We start from the raw sequence: 23642 nt of genomic DNA on the forward strand, positions 1-23642 counted from the left end.
GAACTGCGCATGCTCAGGCACTGGGGGCGGAGCTACAAATCTGAACTCGAACAGGAAGTCGAAAGTTTGACTTTCTCGGGCGGTGAAAGTCGAAAAGTTGGCTAAACCGCTGGGCACTGTCAGTTCCCTTTAAAGTTTAGCAATCAGGAGGTGTATATCGGCAAGTAAACTTGACATCAGGCCAAAACCAAGCTGCTGGTTTAGCTACCAATAAGATACTTCATTTGTTCTTCATTTTTTTCAAAACATTTCACCCCTTCGAAAATGGCCCAGCAATAAAAGGTTTAAGGTTCTGTGTGTCCCCTTCAACAACAATCACTTACCCTGCCAGATTCTACTAGTGCTCACTTTCCACAAACAGCACTGCTTTATTAACTACTCGTAGTGCGTTTTTCGAATTAATACACAAATAAGGGTACCAAAGCACCAATGCCATGTTCACACCAGCGTTTGAAACGGAATTGAATTCGCATCAATGCCTTGATTCGAATCAGGTGTTCACACTAAAGCCACCTTCATGCGAATTGAATCCGAATTCCTGATTACGGTCCTTAAAGCGTATTGAAATCCGATTCAGCTATTCTGCATCGGCTTATTCCGAATCAACTGTGGTGTGAACAGGTCCAATTGCATTAACCAGGTCAGTTTCCTGCGGCGCATGTGTAGACATTTCCGTTTTATCGCATGGAGAAACATGGGCTCTGACATTTGTCTGACAGCTGCTAATAAAAGTGGAAATTGTGAATTTGTCGATGTTGCTGGAAATAATCGCGGATTGGTTTGGTCAAGAGCAGAGAGGTTGGCCTTGCTGAACATTTTGCGTGATGAAGACATTGAAGGGCAGCTGCAAGGGAATCATCGTAATTCCCATGTCTACCATCGTGTGGGGGAGTCGCTGGCCCTGCAGGGCTACGAACGTACAACAGAACAGTGTCGTAATAAGTTAAAAGCCCTTTGGGGCAACTGGGTGAAAACCAGGAACAACCTGTTGCGGGCGCATCCATCTTGGAATGAATGACCTTGACCTGCGCTGAGCTGTGAGATTGTGGTGTACTTTACTATTCATAGGTGGCATCTACGTTAAATCGGATTGTGTGTGATCGCTCGTGATTCGGATCAGAATCCGAATTAAGCTAGTGTGACCTTGCCGTACGCAATAACCAATCCGAATTCCGAAATGCTGATAACGGAATTCGGTTTGAAAGCGCATTTAGTGTGAATGCAGCATTATTGATTTCAAGGGTATGATGAGGTAACTAGAATTCGGATGTTGTTTTCCTGAGGGCAATACCTTGATTCCAGCTGATATCTAGGTTTTTCAGCAGCGACAATCTTTGTGCCAGTCTTATGACACCGTCATCTGTAATATCAACATTCGATAGGTTCAGCTTCTCCAATAGGGGGCACTGACTCCCGAGCAGCTCTAAAGTCTTGTCTGTAACAGCACATTGTCGTAGCTCCAGCTTTTTCAAGAGAGTGCACATTTTTGCCACAAGGTTGATGCCGTCCGTTGTAAGATTTTCACACCATGACAGGTCAAGGGACTGTAACTGGATTATAAAGAAAGATCAAAAACATTGAAATGTGCTAATATCTTTTCCTGCACTTGTAGGCGTACTTCAGGGTGTGTTCGTCCTCCAAGGCAGAAGGAGCGTTGTTTAAAGCCGATGGGTCAAATATACATTCTCGAGCACTCAGGAATGTTTATGTGCATTTGGATCTTCTACTGAATGTACCCATTGCCCCCAGTGTACGAATCGAAAAGGAGGCATTCTCTGCAGACACTGTAGGGTGTACATCGAATGAGAGATCAGTATAAAACATTCTGACGAAAGAGTCTTAACTCGATTCAATCACAGGCCTCTGAACTCTTTCGGAAAGCCTTTCATTTAAAACACGGTAATGCTAAGATAAATTGACCAAACTATATATATTTGAAATAATCAATGCTAACTCTAAACAATATCACTCCAATATCTTCTGTTAATCATCAAGTTGGTCTCGAAATACTCTGGGACAAGCTGGTCAAGTTTGTCCCAGTAGTTTCTTATCAATTGGAGAAACAGACTATACTAAACTGTAAACTGACAAATTTCACACCATCTTGATTGCCAGATCTGCTGAACACAAACACATCTTGAGATTTTCTTTTTTGTGTGATTACGAAATTTTCGGGTAGAGAAAATATTTTTGTAGTGTAAAACAAGATACATGTACTTCCTAAGAAAATAAGGCATTTATACAATAATTTAGGCACATTGGACATGAAATACCAACCTTCTCGTGACAATGCACACTCAACATCCTCAGCGTCAAATCTGAAATGTTACACTCGGCGACAGAAAGAGTCTGGAGACTCCTATTGGCAATGATAGGGACCACTGCAGCATCTCCAATGAAGCACACGCCCTTCAAGTCCAGATGCTGTATCTTCTTGCAGTACAAAGACATCTTGACCAGGCCTAGCAGACTCAAACTCTCACAGTCCGTCTGAAAACACGGAATGCAACATAATGACCATGAAGTAACCTCTTCACTCACGATACAGGGTTCTGCCCAGGGAGTAGTGAATGGTGGTTGGCTGACGTTTGTACCCGATGGGGGATCTTGGGGGCCTCCCCCAGAAAAATTTGGATTTCAGGGGCTCTTAGATGTGTTTTCCGATGTGGCGAAGGAAAATTTACCATTTTCTCAACCAATTATGAACTTCGGAATCGACAACACTCATGAACTTACTTTTAAAAAACTGATGTTATATCGGCTTGGGCGGGGCACTTTGGCAGCATGGCTGGGCTGATACAGAAGTATATATTGTGCGCCGCTGCGGCGAAAATATGAACTACGGGAAGTTGGAAGATGTACACCTTGGTGACTGGGCAGACGATCGAGCGTATGAATATACAAGCCACAGTAGAGCCATCTACAGTATAGTACAGTAACTAAGATCGGGCAACACATCCGGTCATGAAGTCATATTTTGCCGATCGAGCCGCGCGCTGTTGGATTTGAACGGAAATGCTAGGATTTTGATGGTATCATATTCCATAACATTGAGTTTTGAAGCGGCTGAAAGAAAATTTGAGCGATGGACGGATTTTCGCGGTTCTCTGCTCTGTGGTGGATGCAACTTTGGAGCAATGGACGGGCCCGACCACTTTTTGGCCTAGTGACTCCAACTTTGGCCAGAGGCAGAGTCCAGGCAAGTTCCTCATGTTTCACTTAGTGGAGTCTTTTGCTTGCCCTCCAGTACAGACAACATCTGGTCATAGGATTCTACCACTGTAACATTCAATGACTATTCTGATTGGCGGTGGTGTGAGGAGACCCCAAGCGACTGAGCACAAGCGCCAGGAATTTGACACGTGACACACACCTAGTTTTGCCATTGGCATTATGTCTTCATTTTCGCAAATTTTATCCTGTTTCAAATCATGGCTAGTTGAGCCTGCATCCCATGCACCATCCTGGGGAAATCAGGGGTAAGTTAATGTTCACCTCTTCGGCCCTGCCCAGACCACCCCCCCGCCAAGAAATCTTCCCTCAATAGCTAAAGTACAGACGTACATCACAACTTTCAACCTCAGTCGCAGTCAATGGCAGTACCTTACATCTGACGATTTGTATAATAAATTTATAGTACTGAGAAATGCTTGAATCAAGATTGTGGTGTACTAGGGCCCTTTCATTGCATTTGTTTTGTGTCTGTCAGACAGGACATTTTCAGGCTTTTTTCTTTCATAAAATTTATTCTAGGAAATATTTTTAAACTTTGACCTGGTTGGAGGCAAGTACTATTGAACCACTAAACATGGTTAAAAATCGAAATCACTAAAAATTATTTTTTCAATTTAAAAATAAGGTCAGAAAGTCCGTGTCGGACAGGACAAAAAAAGGAAGTCCGTTTTTTTGGCATGTTAGGAAAGTGAAAAGTTCACATGGTTTTTATAAAATTAAGCTTGGGATTTTTGTTCCCTTACATCTAAGGTAGGGTTAAAAAGAAAGTTTGGTTTCTTAAATCTAAGGACAGCGGAGGGTGGGTAAATAAAAACCACTTATCCCTCGTGTCGGGGAGGATGTTCGAGCACTTTTTCCCTTTGTTTGGGCAAAAATGACCGAAAACACTCTCAATCTCATTATCAATACAAAATGAATTTCATTGCATAATATATTCAAAACTGAGGTGGTAAAATCAAGTACAAGAGGTATTAAGAAACATGCCATAGTTACACTCAAACTGCCAATTTACGCCATTTGACCTCGCATCCATGAAAATTAGGTCAAATCAAAAACCCGTACGATGTGTGATGTATCCCTTGCTGGGAGTACCTCCCATAACAAATTTGGCGAGAACATTTTTCAGAAATTCAATACAACAGGAGAGAATTAAGAAAAACGTGTCCTGTCAGTCGGACAGGACACATGTTTTTCTTAATTCTCTCCCGATTTCAACAGCTTCGTTTTAAAAATTAAATTTCCATAATCAAGAAGTAATAATTTCGACCTAAATTTTTGTTTTCTAGTAGGTTGAGATGATCTATAACATATCCAATTGGTATTTTGCTTAGATTCCAACAATTATGTTTTTGATACCACTTCCTAAACAAATACCATGAAATGGCCCTGTAGTGCACGCCTCAAATGAAATAGCCAGGGCCATTGTGCTCACCTCATGTGGAGGAAAGATGGATAAAGAGCATGGTATTGTGTCATGTAGTGTTAGGTTTGATGTAGGTCCAAGCAATTACAATTTCCCCAAAATGGCCAATTTACAGTACATTCGACCTCTGTGACCTTGAAAAGTTGGTCAAATCAAAGAAGACCCGGGTGATACATTGAATGGTTGTTAGAATTAGATGTACCTATGATATAAAATTGGTGCCAATCGGGTACTAGGAATAATGGCATTTTGATGAATTTAGGATTTGGCCCCTCCCTGGAGGCCAAACGGCAAATCAGATCGCACCAAACTTCGGTACCTGAGATCACCTGACCAAAGGGTACATGTGTACTTAATTTGTGATCAATAGTCATTGCGGTTAAGAAACGTGCCATAGTTACGTCCTGACGGCGAATTTACGTCATTTGACCTCTGTGACCTTGACAAGAAGGTCAAATTAAAAACCTGTGTGACATATACTGTATGGTGGTTAGATGTACCCATGATATCAAATTGGTGGCAATCGGGCAAGAAGTTAAGGAATTATCACATTTTTAAGGTTTTTGGATTTTGCCCCCTGGTGGTCAAGTGGTGAATCATATTGGACCAAACTTCGGTCCCTGAGATCACCTGACTAAGGGGTAAATGTGTACCAAATTTGGTATCAATAGTCATTGCAGTTTAGAAACGTGCCATCGTTACATCCTAACGGCCAATTTACACCATTTGACCTCTGTGACCTTGAAAAGGAGGTCAAATCAAAAACCCGGAGGATATATGATGCACCTTTGCTAGAAGTACCTACCATATTTTTTTCAAAATTTCCCGACTACTATTAAGGGAGATATGGCATATTTTCACTTTTAACGTTTGGCCCCCTGGTGGCCAAACCATGAAACGAATCGGACTGAAACTTGGTCTCCAAGGTGTCATTACATTAGGGTACATGTGTACCAAGTTTCAACTCAATAGCTCTAACAGTTACGAAACGTGCCCTGCTAACGGACGACGGACGACGACGACGACGACGACGACGACGACGACGACGACGACGACGACGACGACGACGACGGACGACGGACGCCACGGTATGGGATAAGCTCACCTCTGCTAAGAGGTGAGCTAAAAAGACAATTGCTTTCTTTTCTGCCAGCAAGATATCACAACCAATGAAATTGCAAGTTGCTACACTTCAGCGTTGATTGAATACAGGAAAAACCAAATGCTAGCGACGCTCTGATTGGATAAAATTGCTCTTGCGCTAGAACTTCAGCAAATGCGGGGAAATTTCTGGGGGGTTTGTGTGCAGGGCCGGAGAGGCGAAAATAATCCCCCGATGCCAATGTACTCACCAACTTCACATGCGTAACATCAGGCACCCGCTCCACGATGAATTCGAGCAGCTCATCATTCATCCCCTTCCACGTTATGCAAATCTGTGTCACATGACTATTCTTGCTAAAGAACGCCTTCATACACGCCACACCAAGTTCGTAACTCCATGGCTTCTCCATAAAGTTGATTTTCATCACGGAAATGTCCGGCTTATAAAATTGGACAACTTCCTGCGAAATGTTCCCTTGAAGAAGACTACCAGTCTCAATGAGTTTATTGCCACCAGCACTTTGGTCATCTGACATAGGTGAACTAACACTCGAATCACATTTTAATGACCTTTTCTCATCTAACTCTTCATCCTTTGGCATTGCCCTTCCCCCTGATTTGCCAGGCTCTGGAATGTCTTTATTTTCACTGCCAACATAGCATCCCAATTCAGCACTCCCTGCGAGAGAAAAACCAGCCAGCTCCTCATATGATAATAGATTGGTCGACTTTTTTGGGTCAAGGTTTAAAGAGTCCCTCCAAACTGATGTCAAATCGACTGATTTAGAACTTCCTGCAACACCACCTTCTGAAGTTGCACCTTCTACAAATCTATCACAGTTCGATATATCATCAACTTCAAGTTTGTCTGCCAACGATTTATGGCCTAATTCAAAGTTTTGATTGCTTGCTTCTGACAACATGGCCTTGACCTCTTCACCTTTGTTTTCTACATTTTCATTGGTCAATTCCAATTCTATGACCTCTTCACCTTTCGTTTCCGCACTTTTATTGGTCCGGTCCGTTTCTTTCGAATCTGCTGCCAATAAACCACAAGCTACCATATTTACAAGCTCTTTTGGACGGACAAAATTTGCACCAGTGTCTCCCAGTGGATGGCTGGTGTAGTTATTGACTAATACAGTCATCTTAGCGTCATCGAAGTTGACATCAAAGTTTCTGGCCTCGGCTGCATTTGGAAGGTTTTTAGAGTCGTCGCATTCAGTGTCCATGACATAGTTTATTGAACTTTCTGGCCCCAAGCCGGCCCTTGGAGTGTCATCTGACCAACCATCTGGTGCCGTGAATGCAGGGTTAAAATCAAACGCACCAGAAGTCACCTCAAATTCTATTTCCTCCGTTTCACTTGCTAAATCTTTCAAACTATTGAATTCACCAGTCTTTGAGGTGGTCACCACTCCCTCAACTTCGTACGTCCCGATATTTTCTCCGTCAAACCGATCTGCCTCCCCAATATTGTAATTCTCAACGGTCTTTTCCGGTATCAACGTTTCCATAGCTACCCAATTCTTCTCCAATTGTGATCTCTTTTCCTTTTCCTCCGTGTCACTTTGGGGCGATTTATCCAAGTTGATCCGTTTGATCTGTTCAAGTATTTCCTCGTGGTTGCCATGGAGATCTTTGATATTCAATCTGAGGTCCATGGCACTTGACAGGTTGTATCCGGCCAGGTACCACAGGGCAAGGATGTCAATCTGTAAGGCACAAAATGAATATTTTTTACCAGGGGGAGGGGGGGACCCATCATTGTCTAAAGTGGCTTGTACTGGATTTGATACCCACAACACCAAACCACTATTGAGGTCACTACCTCCTGTCAGTGCGTCAATTTTTTAAGGAGATGTAAAATGGGCATTCATTTTTACTTCTCTGCCAGTAACCAAGTGAAAAACACGAATAATTTTTTATGAACTCATCTGGAGTCATCTGATCAATCACTCCAATTAAGATCCCACAGCTAGGACACAAAAGCTTTAAACCTTTTGGTTTTTATCGATATCAACACCTTAACCCTCTGGTGGTCACCATCGACCTTGGGTCGCCAGAAGATTGTGCGCTGAAATCCATTGATACAGACCTGCCAACCCCTTAATTTTGGCAAGTAGTATTTTCCACCCAATTTATAGTATTTTGAGGGTGTCAAATAGTATTTTTTAGAGGGGGTAGGTTTTCATCAAATAATGCTCGTAATGACCTTAAATAAAGCTTATACATTTTTTTTTGCGACAAGAATCACTCTGGTTTCAGGTATGCTCCACTACAAATAACTTGATGGCAGCAAAATTTTCTATAGAGACTTGTGCTGCCAATATCCCACAACATATGTATCATTGATACATATGTTGTGGGATATTCCCATTAAGTGAAAGTAAAACACACACAAAAGAATCTTTTTGTTATGCTTCACTAATTTTCTCAAGAATTCAGCCAAAAAATTAGATTTCTCAGCAACTCCACAACAATAAATGCCCTTGACGAGTAAACAAGGAAGAAAGGAGTAGGGATTCATCCAAATGGAACTACAGTAGAACCTCCATCAGCGGACACCTCTCTAATAAGGACACCCTCTCTATTAAGGACACTGGTTTTGGTCCGAAATTGGTTGTTACCAATCAATTTTACCTCTCTGATCAGGACACCTCGCTATTAAGGACAGTACTTTTCAGTCCCAAGGGTGTCCTTAATAGAGAGGTTCTACTGTACATGTACCTTCGTCCATGATATATCCACATGCCGAAGAGATGGTCCACACAATGTTGTCAGGTGTCGTATGGCATTACTTGTGATGCTCTGGCAACCCGACACGTCCAAGCTTGTAAGATGGGCACAGTGAAGGTCCGGCTTGAAAACTGGCATTGCACTCTGGAAGAAAATTCATTTTAGGAATTATTATACAATGTTTCATTTTACCGTTCCGAGTCTGTCTCAAATAATGTCACTAAGGCAGACGTTACATAGACGTTCACTTTTCACTCCTCACGCCTCATTATTCACAGGTCATTGGTTAACCCAAGGTATTTTCAATGAGCCCTGTTACATAGGCTTTCATTTTGTACTTTGCTTCGCTTCATTTCATTTCTCGCATGAGATCATCAAGTTTATGCGTGAATCAAGGAATGGACATGTTCATTCTTTGTGAAGTGAACCGCACCAGAGGCAGGATGTATTTTGACTGTCAAGGGAATATTTCCTCCAACAGCTTGAGTATTTTGCCTTGTGGGAGTTTTCTCGAATTACTACAGCACATACAACCATTTGCCGTATTAATCAGATAGTACTTCCATGGAAATGAGGGGATAAACAAGATAAAATACAGTCTCAAGTGATTTATTTGAACTTTTCAGAGTCTGGATGGACGACTGCAAAGAAAGTTTGTCCGTTATTCAAAAACAGCAAATTGGCAAGCATTTCGTCCTCTGAGGAGTCCATGACCGCACCCGTGAAATGCCAAGTGACAAATGAACGAGTAAAATGTGAAGCCTGTGTAACATTGGGAAAATGAGGAATGAAAAGTGAGGAGTGAATGATGAGGCGTGAGGCGTCATGCGTGAAGAGTGAAAAGTGAATCGTTCATTCCTATGTAACGTCTGCCTTAGACACCACACAACGAAGCAGTTTTTGTCAAAGAGATCTGTGATAATATAAATATTCGCTGCAATGTGTGACGAAAGTCCCTCGCGTCTGCTGATAAAGCTGGTAAATGCTGGGTTTGATACTGATGATAGCAGGTCGCTGCATTTACCACTTCTAGTCGCAGTCACCCGCAATGGCCATCGCAAATGAGGTATCGATGAAACATAACGCTGATGATGATGCCGACTAACTCATTTTATGGTATCGGGTAATCATAGCAGTTTCAATGGTGACGAAAAATACAGGGTCTGTACTGCAGCCATTTCTCTACAGAGCGTTGTCCCCACCTCTCAAGCACTGATCACTGGTGAAAACGTTTGACAATTCACTTGAGTCAAAGTTGGCATTAGACGACTATAAATTCACCCTCAAAAATAAGTCAGAGTAGGAGTTGTAAATGACGTGCAGCCTCTGCAATATAGGTACGCCACCAGGCTGCTTGGTATCTTGATGGAACAGCGCCAATATACATGAGGATTTAGTAAAGAGACACGCGCCAACTCGAGCGTTGCGTTCCTCAGACCAGTGCCTTCTGTCGTTACCGAGAACCAGGACGGTACGCCATGAAATCGATCTTTCAAACAGGTGGCACCTGGCCTGTGGAATGCACTGCCCTTGGCCGTAAGACAATCTTCCAGTCTCGATGTATATAAGAAGTCAGTGAAGACCTTATTTTTTGAAAACTATTACAATGTTTAAATTTTTACAAGTTTTTACATGTATTATCAATATCTCATCTTTTTCAATATTTGTATGCAATGAATGTTTTATCTCTGTAAAGCGCCCTACAGCGGATTTTCTGATTAGCGCGCTATATAAATTCTGTATAATAATAATAATAATAATAATCTTGGATTATGCTGCATGGAAGACAAAGCAGATTGTTCTATCACTGACGAGCACACAAGCTTCACTTGCCAAATTCATGTCAGGCTCACCTTCTTATCAGTAACAATCTGGCTGTCCGTGTTAAGGAGGAATACATCATCAGTTATACCAACACACGACGACAGGGACAACGACCTCAGATTCTGCATATGTCGAAGAATCGTCTGAACTGTAATGTCGGTGATCTTGGTGCATTCCTCCAATGAAAGCGACGTGATTGTCTTCCCGATACGACCTAGCAGCTTGAAGAGACAGGGTGCCATGAGTTGGTCACAGCGGGTTAGGTCCAAGGACACTAGTTTTTTACATCTGCAGAAAAAAAGAACAGTTTAATTCTGGAAGAAACTGGATACATGCTACAGCTTCTGAATAGGCAAATAATATTGAAAAGAGTCACTATCACTATATAATCGGGTCAAAGTTATGTTTCCAGAGTACATTTGGAATGTGAGAGAGGCTGTGGCCAAGTGCTGATTGAACAAAATTATAGAAGAGCATGACATACTACACACGTTTGAGACATGTACATGACGTGCATGTAACAGAGGAAAAACAACAAGGTCCAACCGGGGATTGAACCCGGGACCTCTCGCTTATAAGGCCATCACTCTACCGACTGAGCTAAAGGGAATTCCCCCTTAGCCTGGGCTAGTAGGAATGATGCCAGCACTACAGTGCAGGGTTTTCTACTTACTTCTTACAAACATTGATCATCCCTTGAACACCGACATTCGTGCAATCCCTCAAAACTAGCTCCTTCACATGTGGCGGCACGAGTGACACTAACAACTCATTGGTCAGACTCTTTGGGTAGAGGTCAACGATCCGCTTAAGAATCTCTTCCGATACGGCGGTGTATTTGTCCGTGTCGAACAAACGTCGCACATACAGTGAGACAGTAGCAGTGGCTTCGTTACTGTGGCCGAGAAGAGCTTGAATGCACACTTCCTGGGCAATGAAGGAGAGGGGAAGAACCGCCATTATATTCTGAGGAAAAGAGGAAAGACTTTTCACTGATTTTCAGGTGAGGAGAAACTTAGGTGGTGAGTGTCGGCAACATGATGCCTGAGTTTGATATTATGAGACTCTGTCATGTCTGCCTCAGGGCCTAACTGCAGAATAGCCGGGACAGTAGTAGCTCTGTGTCCCAGGTATTCTGCAGTTGCTCCCTGTCTCAGTACAAAAATTCCACTGTTCTTAGTCTTACACAGAATTTTGTGGTTTTTAACGGTTCTGTGGTTTTTAACGGTTTCTTTAGAGACTACATGTGGGCATGAAATTTTCACCGAAAAATAAACAAAAACTATATTATTTGCACAAAAATGCCTTCGGTCTTAACTCTTTCAGTGCCAAGGACGTACATGTACGTCCTAAATATTAAGGGTATTTTAGTGCCTCCAGACGACACCAGATGTCCCCAGCTACTCAAATGTGGTTCATATGGTTTCTCTGGCCTGGGGCGTCCAAATTGAATCATTTTTTCGACTGAGAGGGTGGGGTGGGGTTTGCCACCCCTCATTTTAGGTGAAAAATGGTGAAAATCGGCCAAAAATACCACTCCCTCAAAAAAATTTAGAACATAATCCTAGTATGCCCCTACTTATTACTGCTGTTTTATTGAAACAGGAGGTAAAGACAAAGGTTTTGAAGAATTTTGATGAGTGTATCTCAATTATTTTTGTGAGATTTTGGGTAGTGACAATGCCCAAAAATGCCCAAATCCTGGGCACTGAAAGAGTTAATACACGAGTGGTATCATAATACACATAACGACATTGCTTCTATTTAACTTCAAGCATTGTCCTTCCTTGGCAGCATAGCTGGGGAAGAAAAAACCCCGAGCGCCAGAATGGACAAGGTATCCCACCGCACAACACAACCGACGAAGAAGGTAACACAAAAGTCACTTTAATACAACTAAATATAACCTTCCTTGCTTCCACAGTGGTACAATATAAACTAACTTTACACTACACATAATGTGCATACAACACAAGGGTTAACAATAATAGGCAAATAAGTGTGACTGTATATACAACTAATTACATAGTGTTAATCCCTAGGTGACAGCTTACTACAACAGTGGCTTACTATAACCACTGGCGGAGGTACCTGTCATTGCCGACATCACCACCCGAGGTGATGACAAACATATCAGGAGCCAGGAAGACAAACTACAACGTGAACATTCCATCCTACGCCAACCTCATGACATCGAGCAACGTCTTGTGATGTGATTTTTGTTTTTTTATGTTCAAACCATTCGTGCTGCCTTAGAAGTAACTTAGATGAACATTTGAAGATGCACTCTTACCAATATAAACCAAAAATACTTCTGTTTTTAAAATTCAGATGTATATGAAATCGAAGACCTGCCATGGCCCAATTGAAGATTATGGTAGGCAACCATGGCCTGCTACTCCCAACAGTTATCACTGCTTAAAACACCATTGGCAGCCATTGCTTCCTGGGCTGGCACCATTGGTTTTGCCTTAGTTTTACGACGACAACAATGGCATGGTACGATGACATCACAACATTATGATGAAAACATGATAACAGTCCATTCGTAAATGTTAAATGTCTGCATCGTTTGGGGCTATGGGGCGGAAAACCAGTCCAAAAACATGTGTGGGAATAAAGTGTACCATTAGGCACTACCAGAACATATAGGGATATATGTGACCAGTCACAGCAAAACCAGGCACATGTTGCACAGAAGATGAGCCTAAATGACACCAGGAGATAATGGAAGAAATTGATGTGCTCATATTTCACAAAAGGCAGACAATAGAGAAATGAATAAACAGTCCGTCTCAACCTGAGCGACAAGCCTGGTTTTGCTGTAACGGGTCACATAATTACGTAGAACATTCTGTTCGCAGGAGAGATAATGTATGAGGAAGTCCATATCAGGAGTCTGGACGAGTCTTTATTCTGAAACTCTGAGTCTATTCAGACTTTGAGTCCAAATTAAGAAACCGAGTCAGAATTCGGAATCCTTCTCTAACACAAATCCGGAAGTGGCAACGGTACAGTTTAGACATTGGGAGACTGCTCAAATGTGGAATCGGGAATGATTGCATCCTCGCTTTGCCAGTTGGCAAATTCCACATTTTAGCAGTCTCCCATTGTCTAAACCGTACCGTCGCCACTTCCGGGCCAACTTCTTTAAGTGTCGTATGGTAGCGTAGTTCTTCAATCCCTGCCGTAATTTTTGACAAAATAATTTTTCTGATATCTTACAGCGCATTCTGCTGTACCCGGAAGTCAGTCAGGACTTTTCGCCCAATGGAGCGCAAATCACCATGCGAGTATAGCCCAAAGGTGAAGTTAACAAAACTGATGATAGCTTGATTGGGCCTAACTGCCTTCAAATCGCCTGATCGGGATTTGTTTCTTATGAGCATGTGCAACAATGCCCAAATCTATTTTAAGATTTGGTACTTCCCGATCTGGATACTGCAGCCACTTCTGGCAGCAAAAACGCATCCTCTTCAGGATAATGGGGCTGTTATAGCTGAACTGGGCCCAGAGTCCTGACTGGTAGTAGTGTAGGTAGCTACATTTATTTCGGCTTGAGAAGAAAATGAAGGAACTTTGAAGAGGGTTCCTATCTATAGCCAGGGCCACCCTACCTCAAATTGCATGCTGACCACCCTACCTTGTGTTGCACACTGGTAAAACGTCATGAAAATCAAGGGTATCACCCTACCTTTAGAACACTGGATATAGGCCTAATTGTTGCTTACAAGTATCCGAATTCTGATATGTATCTTATATTAGCCTAGGAGTTTCAGCAGGGGTGAATTTCACGCTCGTATGACGTATCCACATCGGTTTCATGCAGGACTGCTTCACAAATTACGTTACAATACAATACATCATATGAAAAATCGATATGGATAAGTCATATGGGAGAGAGGTTTTTTTGCTGAAACTCACTATTTGAACTTCACGCTCCTCACTCATGCACTCCTATTTTTGCATGGTCGGTGTGGGCCATTTGCATGCCTGGCCTGGCCTGGCTTGGCCCTTTCAGTCACAAAAATACCTACTCAGTTGAGCCGGAGTATCAAAATGACAACTGTTCCATGTGATCTAGAAAGTATTTAGACGACTGACACTATAACGTGCAGAAGAATATGCTGCCATAGACTGTAAGAGAGGTCTTTCAGCGGTTTTTTTCACTTCTGTCAAAAGCGCGGTGTGCCAAACATGTTTTCATCTATTTGCTTAGAGCAATGACAACAAAAGCACAAAAATTGTCTAATGATGGCACAATGTCAGGGTTTTTGGTTTCAAGATATATTGGTAGCTGTTTTTTAATTATTTTTGTTGTGTAATGCGTCTTTTAAATCGTTTAAAGGACTTTTTTTCGATGGAATAATTTCCATTGCTGTATGCGGCAGTTGAATTTTCTTACTTTGGAGAGTAACACAAAATGTGCGACTAATAAACGTCCAAATACCGATTTTAAAAACTAATTTACCTATAATTTGTTAGTGTTACGTAATGTTCATTAGGTAAGAATTAATTGAAAAGTGATTCTCTGTGTCTAAATGGAGGCCCTGGCCTATAATTTACTGTTTTATTTTCTCACAATAAAAAACCTATAATAATTCACATGCCCATGAATAGGCCTACCCCCAAAAATAGGGGGGTTAGGGCCATTTCGGCCCCCCTCTAAATCCGCCCATGAAAATTTTTGGTACATGCTGGAATGGCCATGCTATTGGCATTGGTTCATCGACATGGCCGACATCATGTTCAAGATTTTGCCTTTAAAACTAGTATTAGGCTAGTATAAAAAAGCAGCCAAAATCGTATTAAATGAAAGTTTTCATCATCATGATCAAATGACATTTGGTGACAATTTGTTGATTGACGCCATGACGGTGGAAAGTTTTTACAAACGTCTGGGAAGTTGGCTTATTTCTTATTCCTTATTCCCGATTGGCAATTCTACTGTTTTCTGGTTCTGAAAACAAAGTTTGTGGTACACTAGACTTGGATATCTGATGACATCAGATGTCATTGTCAGATGACGTCATTTCTGATGACGTCAGTTATTCCTGGAAAGCGTCAAGCCTGACGGATAGGATACCCAAAGAAGAAGAAGACGTCAGTAAAATTTGTAAACATCCTGGCTAGTCCTTGGTGCTCCATCCAGGAGCTCTTCAGTTCAACATGGTTTTCATTGAGAAAAGCTATGATAAACCAGTCTCCTGTTGATATTTCCCTTAATAATATAATGACTGTTAACCATTGATAATGATGTACAACTGTTCTTGTAGTACCAAAATTGTATTCAGGTTTTAATCCGAAATATCTCGCAAGTCCATGCATGCAAATTGCAATGAGGTACAAATGTAAACGTGAGAAAAACTCCCCGTATCCAAGAAAATGAATCTATTCGACGACGTTGAAATTGTTATGTCACGTGGCCCTCAGTTGAGTGGCATGAGGTTCCCATATGCAAGCGGCGAAAAATATTTGCGTGACTTCAGAATGTTGTCATTTTGTAAACAAATCCATCTGGTATATGAGATTAGTTAATGAGGGTCTGTCGGATGAGACTTAAGCGGTGGTCCCTTGTAGTTGTATACCTGATTCCTTGAGTTTCTATGCCAGGGCAAGTAAAATGTTCTCCACAGTAGGACCGTAATCTATATTTAAGATATATCATAATGTACCCTAAATGATTGGTCTGACATATTATGAAAAACATCAACATTTTCCACAAATAGTAAGTACAAACTTCTCCAAAATCATGGAAAGTGCCCTCAGGGAATGCTTTTGCTCACCGCCACAAGAAAAATGCACAAGAAAGTTGTAAAGAATTAATGCAAGAGCTACATGTAGGATGCAATCTGCCATGCAATAATCATATCGGGATTGCACTTAAATAGTGCAAATCCGTAGGAAGCCCCTTTACAACTTCACATCATGTTGTTACCTCAAAACTTCCACCTTCCATGATGCATTCAAGTCATGAGAGATTTTTTGCCAAAAAACTTACAACTATTGTCTTTCTAAAATCACGATTTTCTTGGTATTTCTGGGAATATGTGTCGTATATGATAAATATAATACTGCCCTTTTGTGTAATCCTTGTCGCCAGGTTGCGCTTGTTAATTTTTCTCCGGCCAGAAAGCTCTCGACAAGGCTGGAGAAAATCTACTCGTGCAATCTGGTGACTCAGATCACACACTCGATCATTATTCTTATGACATCCTAGATGGATATCTTCGTTTACAAACTGACGTCATCTGAATATTTTCTTCAGCCGCATCAAGGAACTAAATGCTACTCAAATTATTTAGAGCCCTACTCCATACCTCGGGCACAAATCCAATTTGGATTACGACAGTGGTACCAGTTATGGTTAGGAATAATGACAATGAATGATGAAATATTTTAACACCATATTATTCTTTTACACTCCCTCTTCATTTGTTTGCTTTGAGTGCAAATTTGGAACAGAAATTTGCAAATAATGTAACATGCTCCACATGTTGGTTTCCATGGTTACTTGCAGCTACAGCAACATCATAACATGGCTGCAACTCCGCGCCATGGCAACGTTCACCCTGAAGACAATCATCTTGGACTTCATCCTCGGTACCGTCTGTTTCTTCGGAGATCAGCTCCTCATGATGCCCACAGTCCATGAATCTGATTGGCTGAGAGTACTTGTGGACGAGACAACGCATGGCCTGGTTGGCGTCTTTGCCTGGGCCGCAGTGATCGACTTCGAGATTTGCTGGAGTCATCTGTTCGAGATTATCCTCTCGTTATTTTTTTCCTGTGCCATCGATGTTGACCATGTGCTTGCTGCTGGAACATTTAATTTAAAAGTAAGTGCCGTGTTCTGGTTGAAAAGTCCATTTGTTTGGGTCAAAAGCCATAAATGTTGCTTCATTCAGTTTCTGCGACCTCTGAGACTACTGAGAGAAATATTTTTTACACATTATATGATATAGTGTTGTAAAGATAAGGAAACAACTTACAGGACTATTCCTCGCGGTTACAGGAAAATTCGTCCCCGGATAATTCGTCCCCGGAAAATTCGTCCCCGCAAATTCGTCCCCGGATAATTCGTCCCCAAGGAAAATTCGTCCCCGGAAAATTCGTCCCCGAGGATAATTCGTCCCCGAGGATAATTCGTCCCCGGAAAATTTGTCCCCGAGGATAATTCGTCCCTGGAAAGTTCGTCCCCAAGGATAATTCGTCCCCAGAATATTTTACAAAGTTGAAAGTTTCTGACTTTACTTTCTAAGACTCTTAAGTCTTGTCGAATGGACTGTAGTAATAACTACTACTTTCGATTTTTCTCATTCAGTGTAACATCTCGCTTTACTACCATACTAGCTAGTTACCAACCCCACTATTTATATAGGAGGTAGAGTTAGGCAGGCGAAATATTTTATTGAAGAGTTTAGAGCTTTTCTTTCATTCTGACCAGTAAAAATACTTATTTGAAAAAAAAAAATTATTTCACCTGCCTACCCCTACCTACTATGAAAGGAGTGGAGTAGGTAACTAGCTAGTAGGGTAGTATTAAGTGGTAAAGAGAGATATAATGAATGAGAAAAGTCGAAAGTAGTAAGTAGTAGTTATTCCTAGAAAGTAATGTCAGAAACTTTCAACTTTTGTTCAATTTTCCAGGGATGAATTATCTTCGAGGACGAATTTCCCAGGGACGAATTATCCTAGGGGACATATTTTCCGGGAACGAAATTTTCCTCGGGGACGAATTTTCCAGGGACGAATTATCCTCTGGGACGAATTCTCCAGGGACGAATTATCCTCGGGGACGAATTATCCGGGGACGAATTTTCCTCGGGGACGAATTTTCTGGGGACGAATTTTCCTAGGGGACGAATTTTCCGGGGACGAGTTTTCCGGGGACGAATTTTCCGGGGACGAATTTTCCTAGAGCCCTTCCTCGCAACCTGAACCTCATGGTCTTATTCTCCCTTTGAAAGTGTGAGTGAAATCCCGAGAAGGATGTAAATTGTCAATTTCTGTTGACGCGGTTGACATCCCTTTTTTGGTGCCGAGACCTTTGCCACTTGAATGGCGGATTTCAGTGGCGTTTGTAATTTGTGTGGCATTATTCAGCGCCACTTCTACATGTACAACGACAATAGAAATGAGGTTCCATTGCAATAGGAAGGCGACATAAATGTCAACCGCAAGTCCACTTGGTTTGTAGAAACGGGTCAGCAGGCCGCATACAAGTGAGCAACAGTGTAAAGTAAAAATAATTATGAGTCTTTCTACAATCTGAAAGTTGAACACATGTTGAAAAACTTCAAACACATTCAGAAAAATGTAACAGACATCACTAAGTGCAAGTTCATTATTCTTGATTTTTTTTCTCAAAAGAGAACCAGTATGACTATGATGCTAATAATCCTTATTTTTGTTTCAGGCTGCTTTAAGTCTCCCTCATCGACCCATCCTGCACTGTACGACATTAATCCTCTTGATATCAGTGGTTCTATTTGCCGTCTCAAGGGCTTCGAACTCGAAACATGCTAAACACCTTCCATTGATGTTCTTAGTGACGACATTATCGCATCACTTACGGGACGGAAGTCGGCGTGGACTTTGGATGTGTCCGTTTGGCTCTCTTAGCATGCAGCAGTATTCTATGTACATTGCCTTGATTATGATTTTACCGTTGGTTGCAAAATTTGTGGTCGTGTCGGTTGATTTGGCAAACGGGTTTGGCGGAACGATACGAGAAAAAATGGAAAAGAGGCTGGATCCTTTAGAAAGTGTCTAAATAAGTCACACTAATTACTGAGCAAACAGACCACAACTGACTTTCGGTTTACATGTAAAACACCATAAAAATTTTATCACAAGAAAAAACATAATCATATTCTAATTCTAATTTTGAGGTTACCCTCAAAGTTCATCGCTCGTGAATGAAGGGAAAGTCAAAATTTTGTGAATCAAAAAGTCCAACCACCAAAGTTCTGATCAGTGTGCCACCATCTTGTTTTGGTTGGGGAAGAGGAATGATAGATGGTGGTGCACTGACTTGAAAAATTCACAAAATTCTCGATATAAATTTCCTTCATTCAAAAGTGTTGAAATTCTGAAGTTATCATATATCACTTGAAAAGGTTTGTGGTTGTTTGTAGATCAAAAGTGCCGTCTTTGGTTTGTAATTAAAGGGACCATCTGAATAATTTGCTGATGATGTCCTGCTTCTGCTGTGACTGTGATTGGGGACTACACATACAAACCCTCAGAATTAGCGGCAACACACATTCAAAAAGTGGACTTGAACAGAATCCACTTGAACTTCAGTGTAAATCCGCCATTGATGACAAACTATTTTGGTCTGTTCACTCTGCCACCTGCAACACCTTGTCACCATTGTCATGTTTTGACAACACCGACTGATTTGTCACTATGCAATCGTTACATGTCCAGTCCCCTTAGAACCAAATTCAAACAATTCAGGTCCTCCCAAGATTAGGCCTATTGCTCGTGAGCCTAATCCCTGAACAGATTGTCGAGCATTACAATTGGGTATCAGCTCTCGGGCAATGGGCAGGTTATATCAAACGATGGACAGCACGTGATACAACCAACACTGGTCAAACTAAATAGTTATCAACTATTTTCAGTTTTCAGTCAACTGTAAGTTTTTAAAAAGCAATTTGTCAGAAAAATGCATTTTCAGGCGAACTGTCTAGTTTCCAAAAGCATCGCAGCAAAATGTTGTAGCCCTTTTTTTCTTTCGTGAGTGGACGATCATACAACTGATTTGCTTATCTGAGGATTATAAGACAAAATCTTGATCATTCGTACTGCTCCAACAGGCATTATAGAGCTATACGAATGGTTCTATCGTCAAGGAGCTGTAAACGTTATGATGACGAATAGTATTAGAGGCACTACGCCTCGTTTTGAGCCAGCCCCTCTAATGTTAGAATGTGGCCCCATGCAGTCAAGTGGCGGGGTCACAGTTGTTAGGGATTTATAAATTTGCCCTGCATGCTTTCAAATTTTATCTCGAATTCTGGGGATTGCACTTTGAATGCTATGATTTGTAAGTGATGAATGCTATGATTTGTAAGTGATGGACATCACCAAAATTAAACAGCTGGCCTTGTTTCTTGGATCGTAGGTTAGAACATTGTCACTTGTGTCAACTGAAATAAATTCTTATTCTAAAAAGAAATAATTCTGCACATACATGCCCTGGCTCTCCGAACTATGTCAAGTAGATCCAGCCGTCTACATGTTTGTATATAAATGTGCACTTTTTAATCAAAATTGTGTAATGTGATTTGTTCGCTCTTGGGTGGCTGTAAAAATATGTGGTTATGCTTATTTCTGCTGGTTTTGTGATTTGCATGTTTTATAAATCGCGTGTTCAATGGTGCCACGCTTGGATCTTGTGCCTTGAAGCTCATGTTCAATGGTGCCACGCTTGGATATTGTGCCTTGAAGCTCATGTTCAATGGTGCCACGCTTGGATCTTGTGCCTTGAAGCTCATGTTCAATGGTGCCACGCTTGGATCTTGTGCCTTGAAGCTCATGTTCAATGGTGCCACGCTTGGATATTGTGCCTTGAAGCTCATGTTCAATGGTGCCACGCTTGGATCTTGTGCCTTGAAGCTCATGGTCAATGGTGCCACACTTGGATATTGTGCCTTGAAGCTCATGTTCAATGGTGCCATGCTTGGATCTTGTGCCTTTGAAGGCCTGGTGTGAGATAACGTGCCAGGGCCGAAAGAAGGCATCCTTGCTTACACCTGTAAGCGCCGCGCTAGTTATGGGAGACTTAAATGATACAATGGGTGAGGTCAAATCTGGCATCTGTGGTTTTCTAAGCTGAAATCCTACCATCGGAAGACCGTCTGTTTACCCTCAATAAAATCCGAATGATGTCGGTTGTATCAATGGTCAACAAGGTCATCATTTCCTGATAAAGTCTTGTAGGGCCTAGGGTAGACGAGAAATTTGAAGGACATTTCTTGTAATAACAGAACCTTTGGATTATGCATTTATCAAAGCCCCAGACTAAAGCTGATGAACCTATTGGATCTGCTAATTCTAGAACTGTAAAAGCGTTTGGAGGCAATCAGGATTTTTAAGAAGGGGAACCCTTTTTTCCATCCAGAAATAGTGCCGACACTAACAGTTTTGACTGTTTCTGACAGATTTTAAAGTACAGTGTGATGACCCTTGGCAGACACCTTTATTAGGGTTTGACCTCATTCACTGTATCTGCTGGTCATGTGTTCTATGCATCAAATCAACACTATGGCTGAATCTCAGTATTATTAATCAAGATCCCATGGCAACAGAACAAGTCATCCCAAGTCAGTATGGGCCAATATTTCATTAAGTAGTGAACCAAATTCAATGTGATTTTCAGCGTATTGTCAGAAATGTTGTTTGCTAATCATTGTTCATTATGGCAGGAAACTGATTGTTTCAATTTTTCATTATGTTATAAGCAATTTAAAAACCTTTATAAAAATTTGAAACAGTTGCATGTTTCTTAACCACTAGAGCTATGAACTTGAAACTTTGTACACAGGATTAGGTCAAATCAAAAACCCGTAGGATACTTGATGTATCCTTGCTCGGAGTACCTATCTTAAAAAGATCATCGAAAACAAGTCACTTATAAGCGAGGTACTGCACTTTTTCCTTTTTAGTTTTGGCCCCCTGGTGGCCAAGTCGAGATCAGACCAAAATTTGGTGTGAAATGTTACCTGACATAGGGAGTCATGTGTACCAAATTTCAAGTTCATAGCTTAAGCGGTTTAGAAACGTGCCAATGTTACACTCAAATGGCCGATTTACATCATTTGTCATCTGTGACCTTGAAAATTAGGTCAAATCAAAAACCCGTATGATATGTATCCTTGCTACACAAACCTACCATAAAAAAATTAAATCAAAAACGAGTCACTTACAAGAGTGATATCACACTTTTAAGGTTTCCACATTTGGCCCCCTGGTGGCCAATTCAGTAATCAGATCAGACCGAAATTCAGTGTTAGAGGTCACCTGACCTGAGGGTCATTAACTGTTCATAGCGTGAGTGGTTAAGAAACGTGCCACTGTTTTTGAAACAGGATACAGACGAGGACGGCGCAGCGGTGTTGTATAGACTCCCCTACGCTGAGCCAAAAAGGTACAAAGTGCAGTATCTCGCTTATTAGTGACTTGTTTTCAATGATACTTTTATGAGAGGTACTCCAAGCAACGATACATCACATGTCATACCGACTTTGGTTTGACCTATATACTATACTTTAGTACATACATTGTACATGCAGCATGTTTCTTAACCAGGATGAAATATCTATACGGTGAGCACAATCGCCCTTGGCCGTTTCATTAAAAAAAGTTCCTGTTAAGAATTAGTTAGTTAATTAATTAATTAATATAAGCTGGTAATTAACTAAGTTTAACTGAATAAGTTTAAAAACTCTAAGATCTTTGAAGTATCAAAATATTGAATGAGCGGTGCTGGAGATATAACAAAATAAGTGTTATAAAATGGGGCGCATGTTATTTGCAATGCGTTGGCTTGCCATTCCAAGAATAGTTTACACCTGGTGTGCTGTAAGTTCGCTGTCTTTAAAGAGCAACATCTGCCGGTAGATATACTAGCTCGATTTTAATGATATGAATATCAGAATGATATGAATTTGGGGTTTTATCATTCTAGCAAATTTGTTTTTTAAGTTCAATTAAAAAGTTTTTTGTTTATTAAAATGGCTGATTCCTTAATACACTTTGCAATAGCATTCCTGCCATAATTTGTTCTCAGAAAACAAATTCCCAGAAAAATGCTAAAAACTTTGTTGAATTTGGTGCATTAGTTCGGGAGATATTGTATGAAGTACTGTAGGTGTTGATATTAAATATGACTGTACAAGTATGCCTGGAGTGTGGTTTTATAACAAAGCTATGTACATTACTAATATATTAAAAGTGTTTCATATAAACTTGCCTTTGCAGTATTTTTGCACAGATTTATAAAAACATGTTCCTTGTTCATTTCTGCAAACTGTTAACATACTGTAACCCAGGAAAATTTTGCGGGCTGGTTAATTTTGCGGTATTTGCGGTTAGCACAAATCCGCAAAATTAACCTGCCCGCAAATATAATCTGATCTTGCTATGACACACTCATCCGCAAAAATAAACTGTATAAATACTAAAACGTACACACATATACAGACAATGTTTACCTACACTGCGCCGATCGGCAATGAGAATGCGGTCGGGAGCCGATCAATTAAGACAGACGGGGCATCGTTTGACAGGGTGGGAAAGTTTAGAT

At 41.1% G+C, this 23642-nt stretch overlaps 3 protein-coding genes across 5 annotated transcripts in view; 2 read left to right on the forward strand and 1 right to left on the reverse strand.

Annotated features, from left to right (window-relative positions):
- The window catches only part of LOC135498609 (uncharacterized), a 57249-nt gene extending 42737 nt beyond the window's left edge, over positions 1-14512 (reverse strand). For all 3 annotated transcript variants that reach the window (XR_010449113.1, XR_010449112.1, XM_064788937.1), the window contains exons 1-7: positions 14362-14512; positions 10998-11290; positions 10354-10612; positions 8492-8644; positions 6010-7476; positions 2278-2490; positions 1292-1550 (exon numbers count right to left, since the gene is read on the reverse strand). Coding sequence is in view for 1 of the 3 variants with exons in the window: in XM_064788937.1 (XP_064645007.1) it covers positions 1292-1550; positions 2278-2490; positions 6010-7476; positions 8492-8644; positions 10354-10612; positions 10998-11284 (2638 nt within the window). In the remaining 2 variants the exon portion in view is untranslated. The remainder of the gene's footprint in view (positions 1-1291; positions 1551-2277; positions 2491-6009; positions 7477-8491; positions 8645-10353; positions 10613-10997; positions 11291-14361) is intronic.
- A 213-nt stretch (positions 14513-14725) lies between these two features.
- LOC135499035 (transmembrane protein 267-like) lies at positions 14726-23321 on the forward strand. The gene is made up of 3 exons (XM_064789667.1): positions 14726-14829; positions 16845-17163; positions 18744-23321. The coding sequence occupies exons 1-3, from the start codon at positions 14819-14821 to the stop codon at positions 19098-19100; spliced, it is 687 nt and encodes a 228-aa protein (XP_064645737.1). The 5' UTR covers positions 14726-14818; the 3' UTR covers positions 19101-23321.
- Positions 20747-21049, forward strand: LOC135498686 (uncharacterized). Its single transcript, XM_064789068.1, has one exon. The coding sequence runs from the start codon at positions 20747-20749 to the stop codon at positions 21047-21049; it is 303 nt and encodes a 100-aa protein (XP_064645138.1).
- Positions 23322-23642: the final 321 nt, after the last annotated feature.

This window comes from Lineus longissimus, chromosome 14 (genome assembly GCF_910592395.1).
Source record: "Lineus longissimus chromosome 14, tnLinLong1.2, whole genome shotgun sequence".
NCBI lineage: Eukaryota > Metazoa > Nemertea > Pilidiophora > Heteronemertea > Lineidae > Lineus > Lineus longissimus.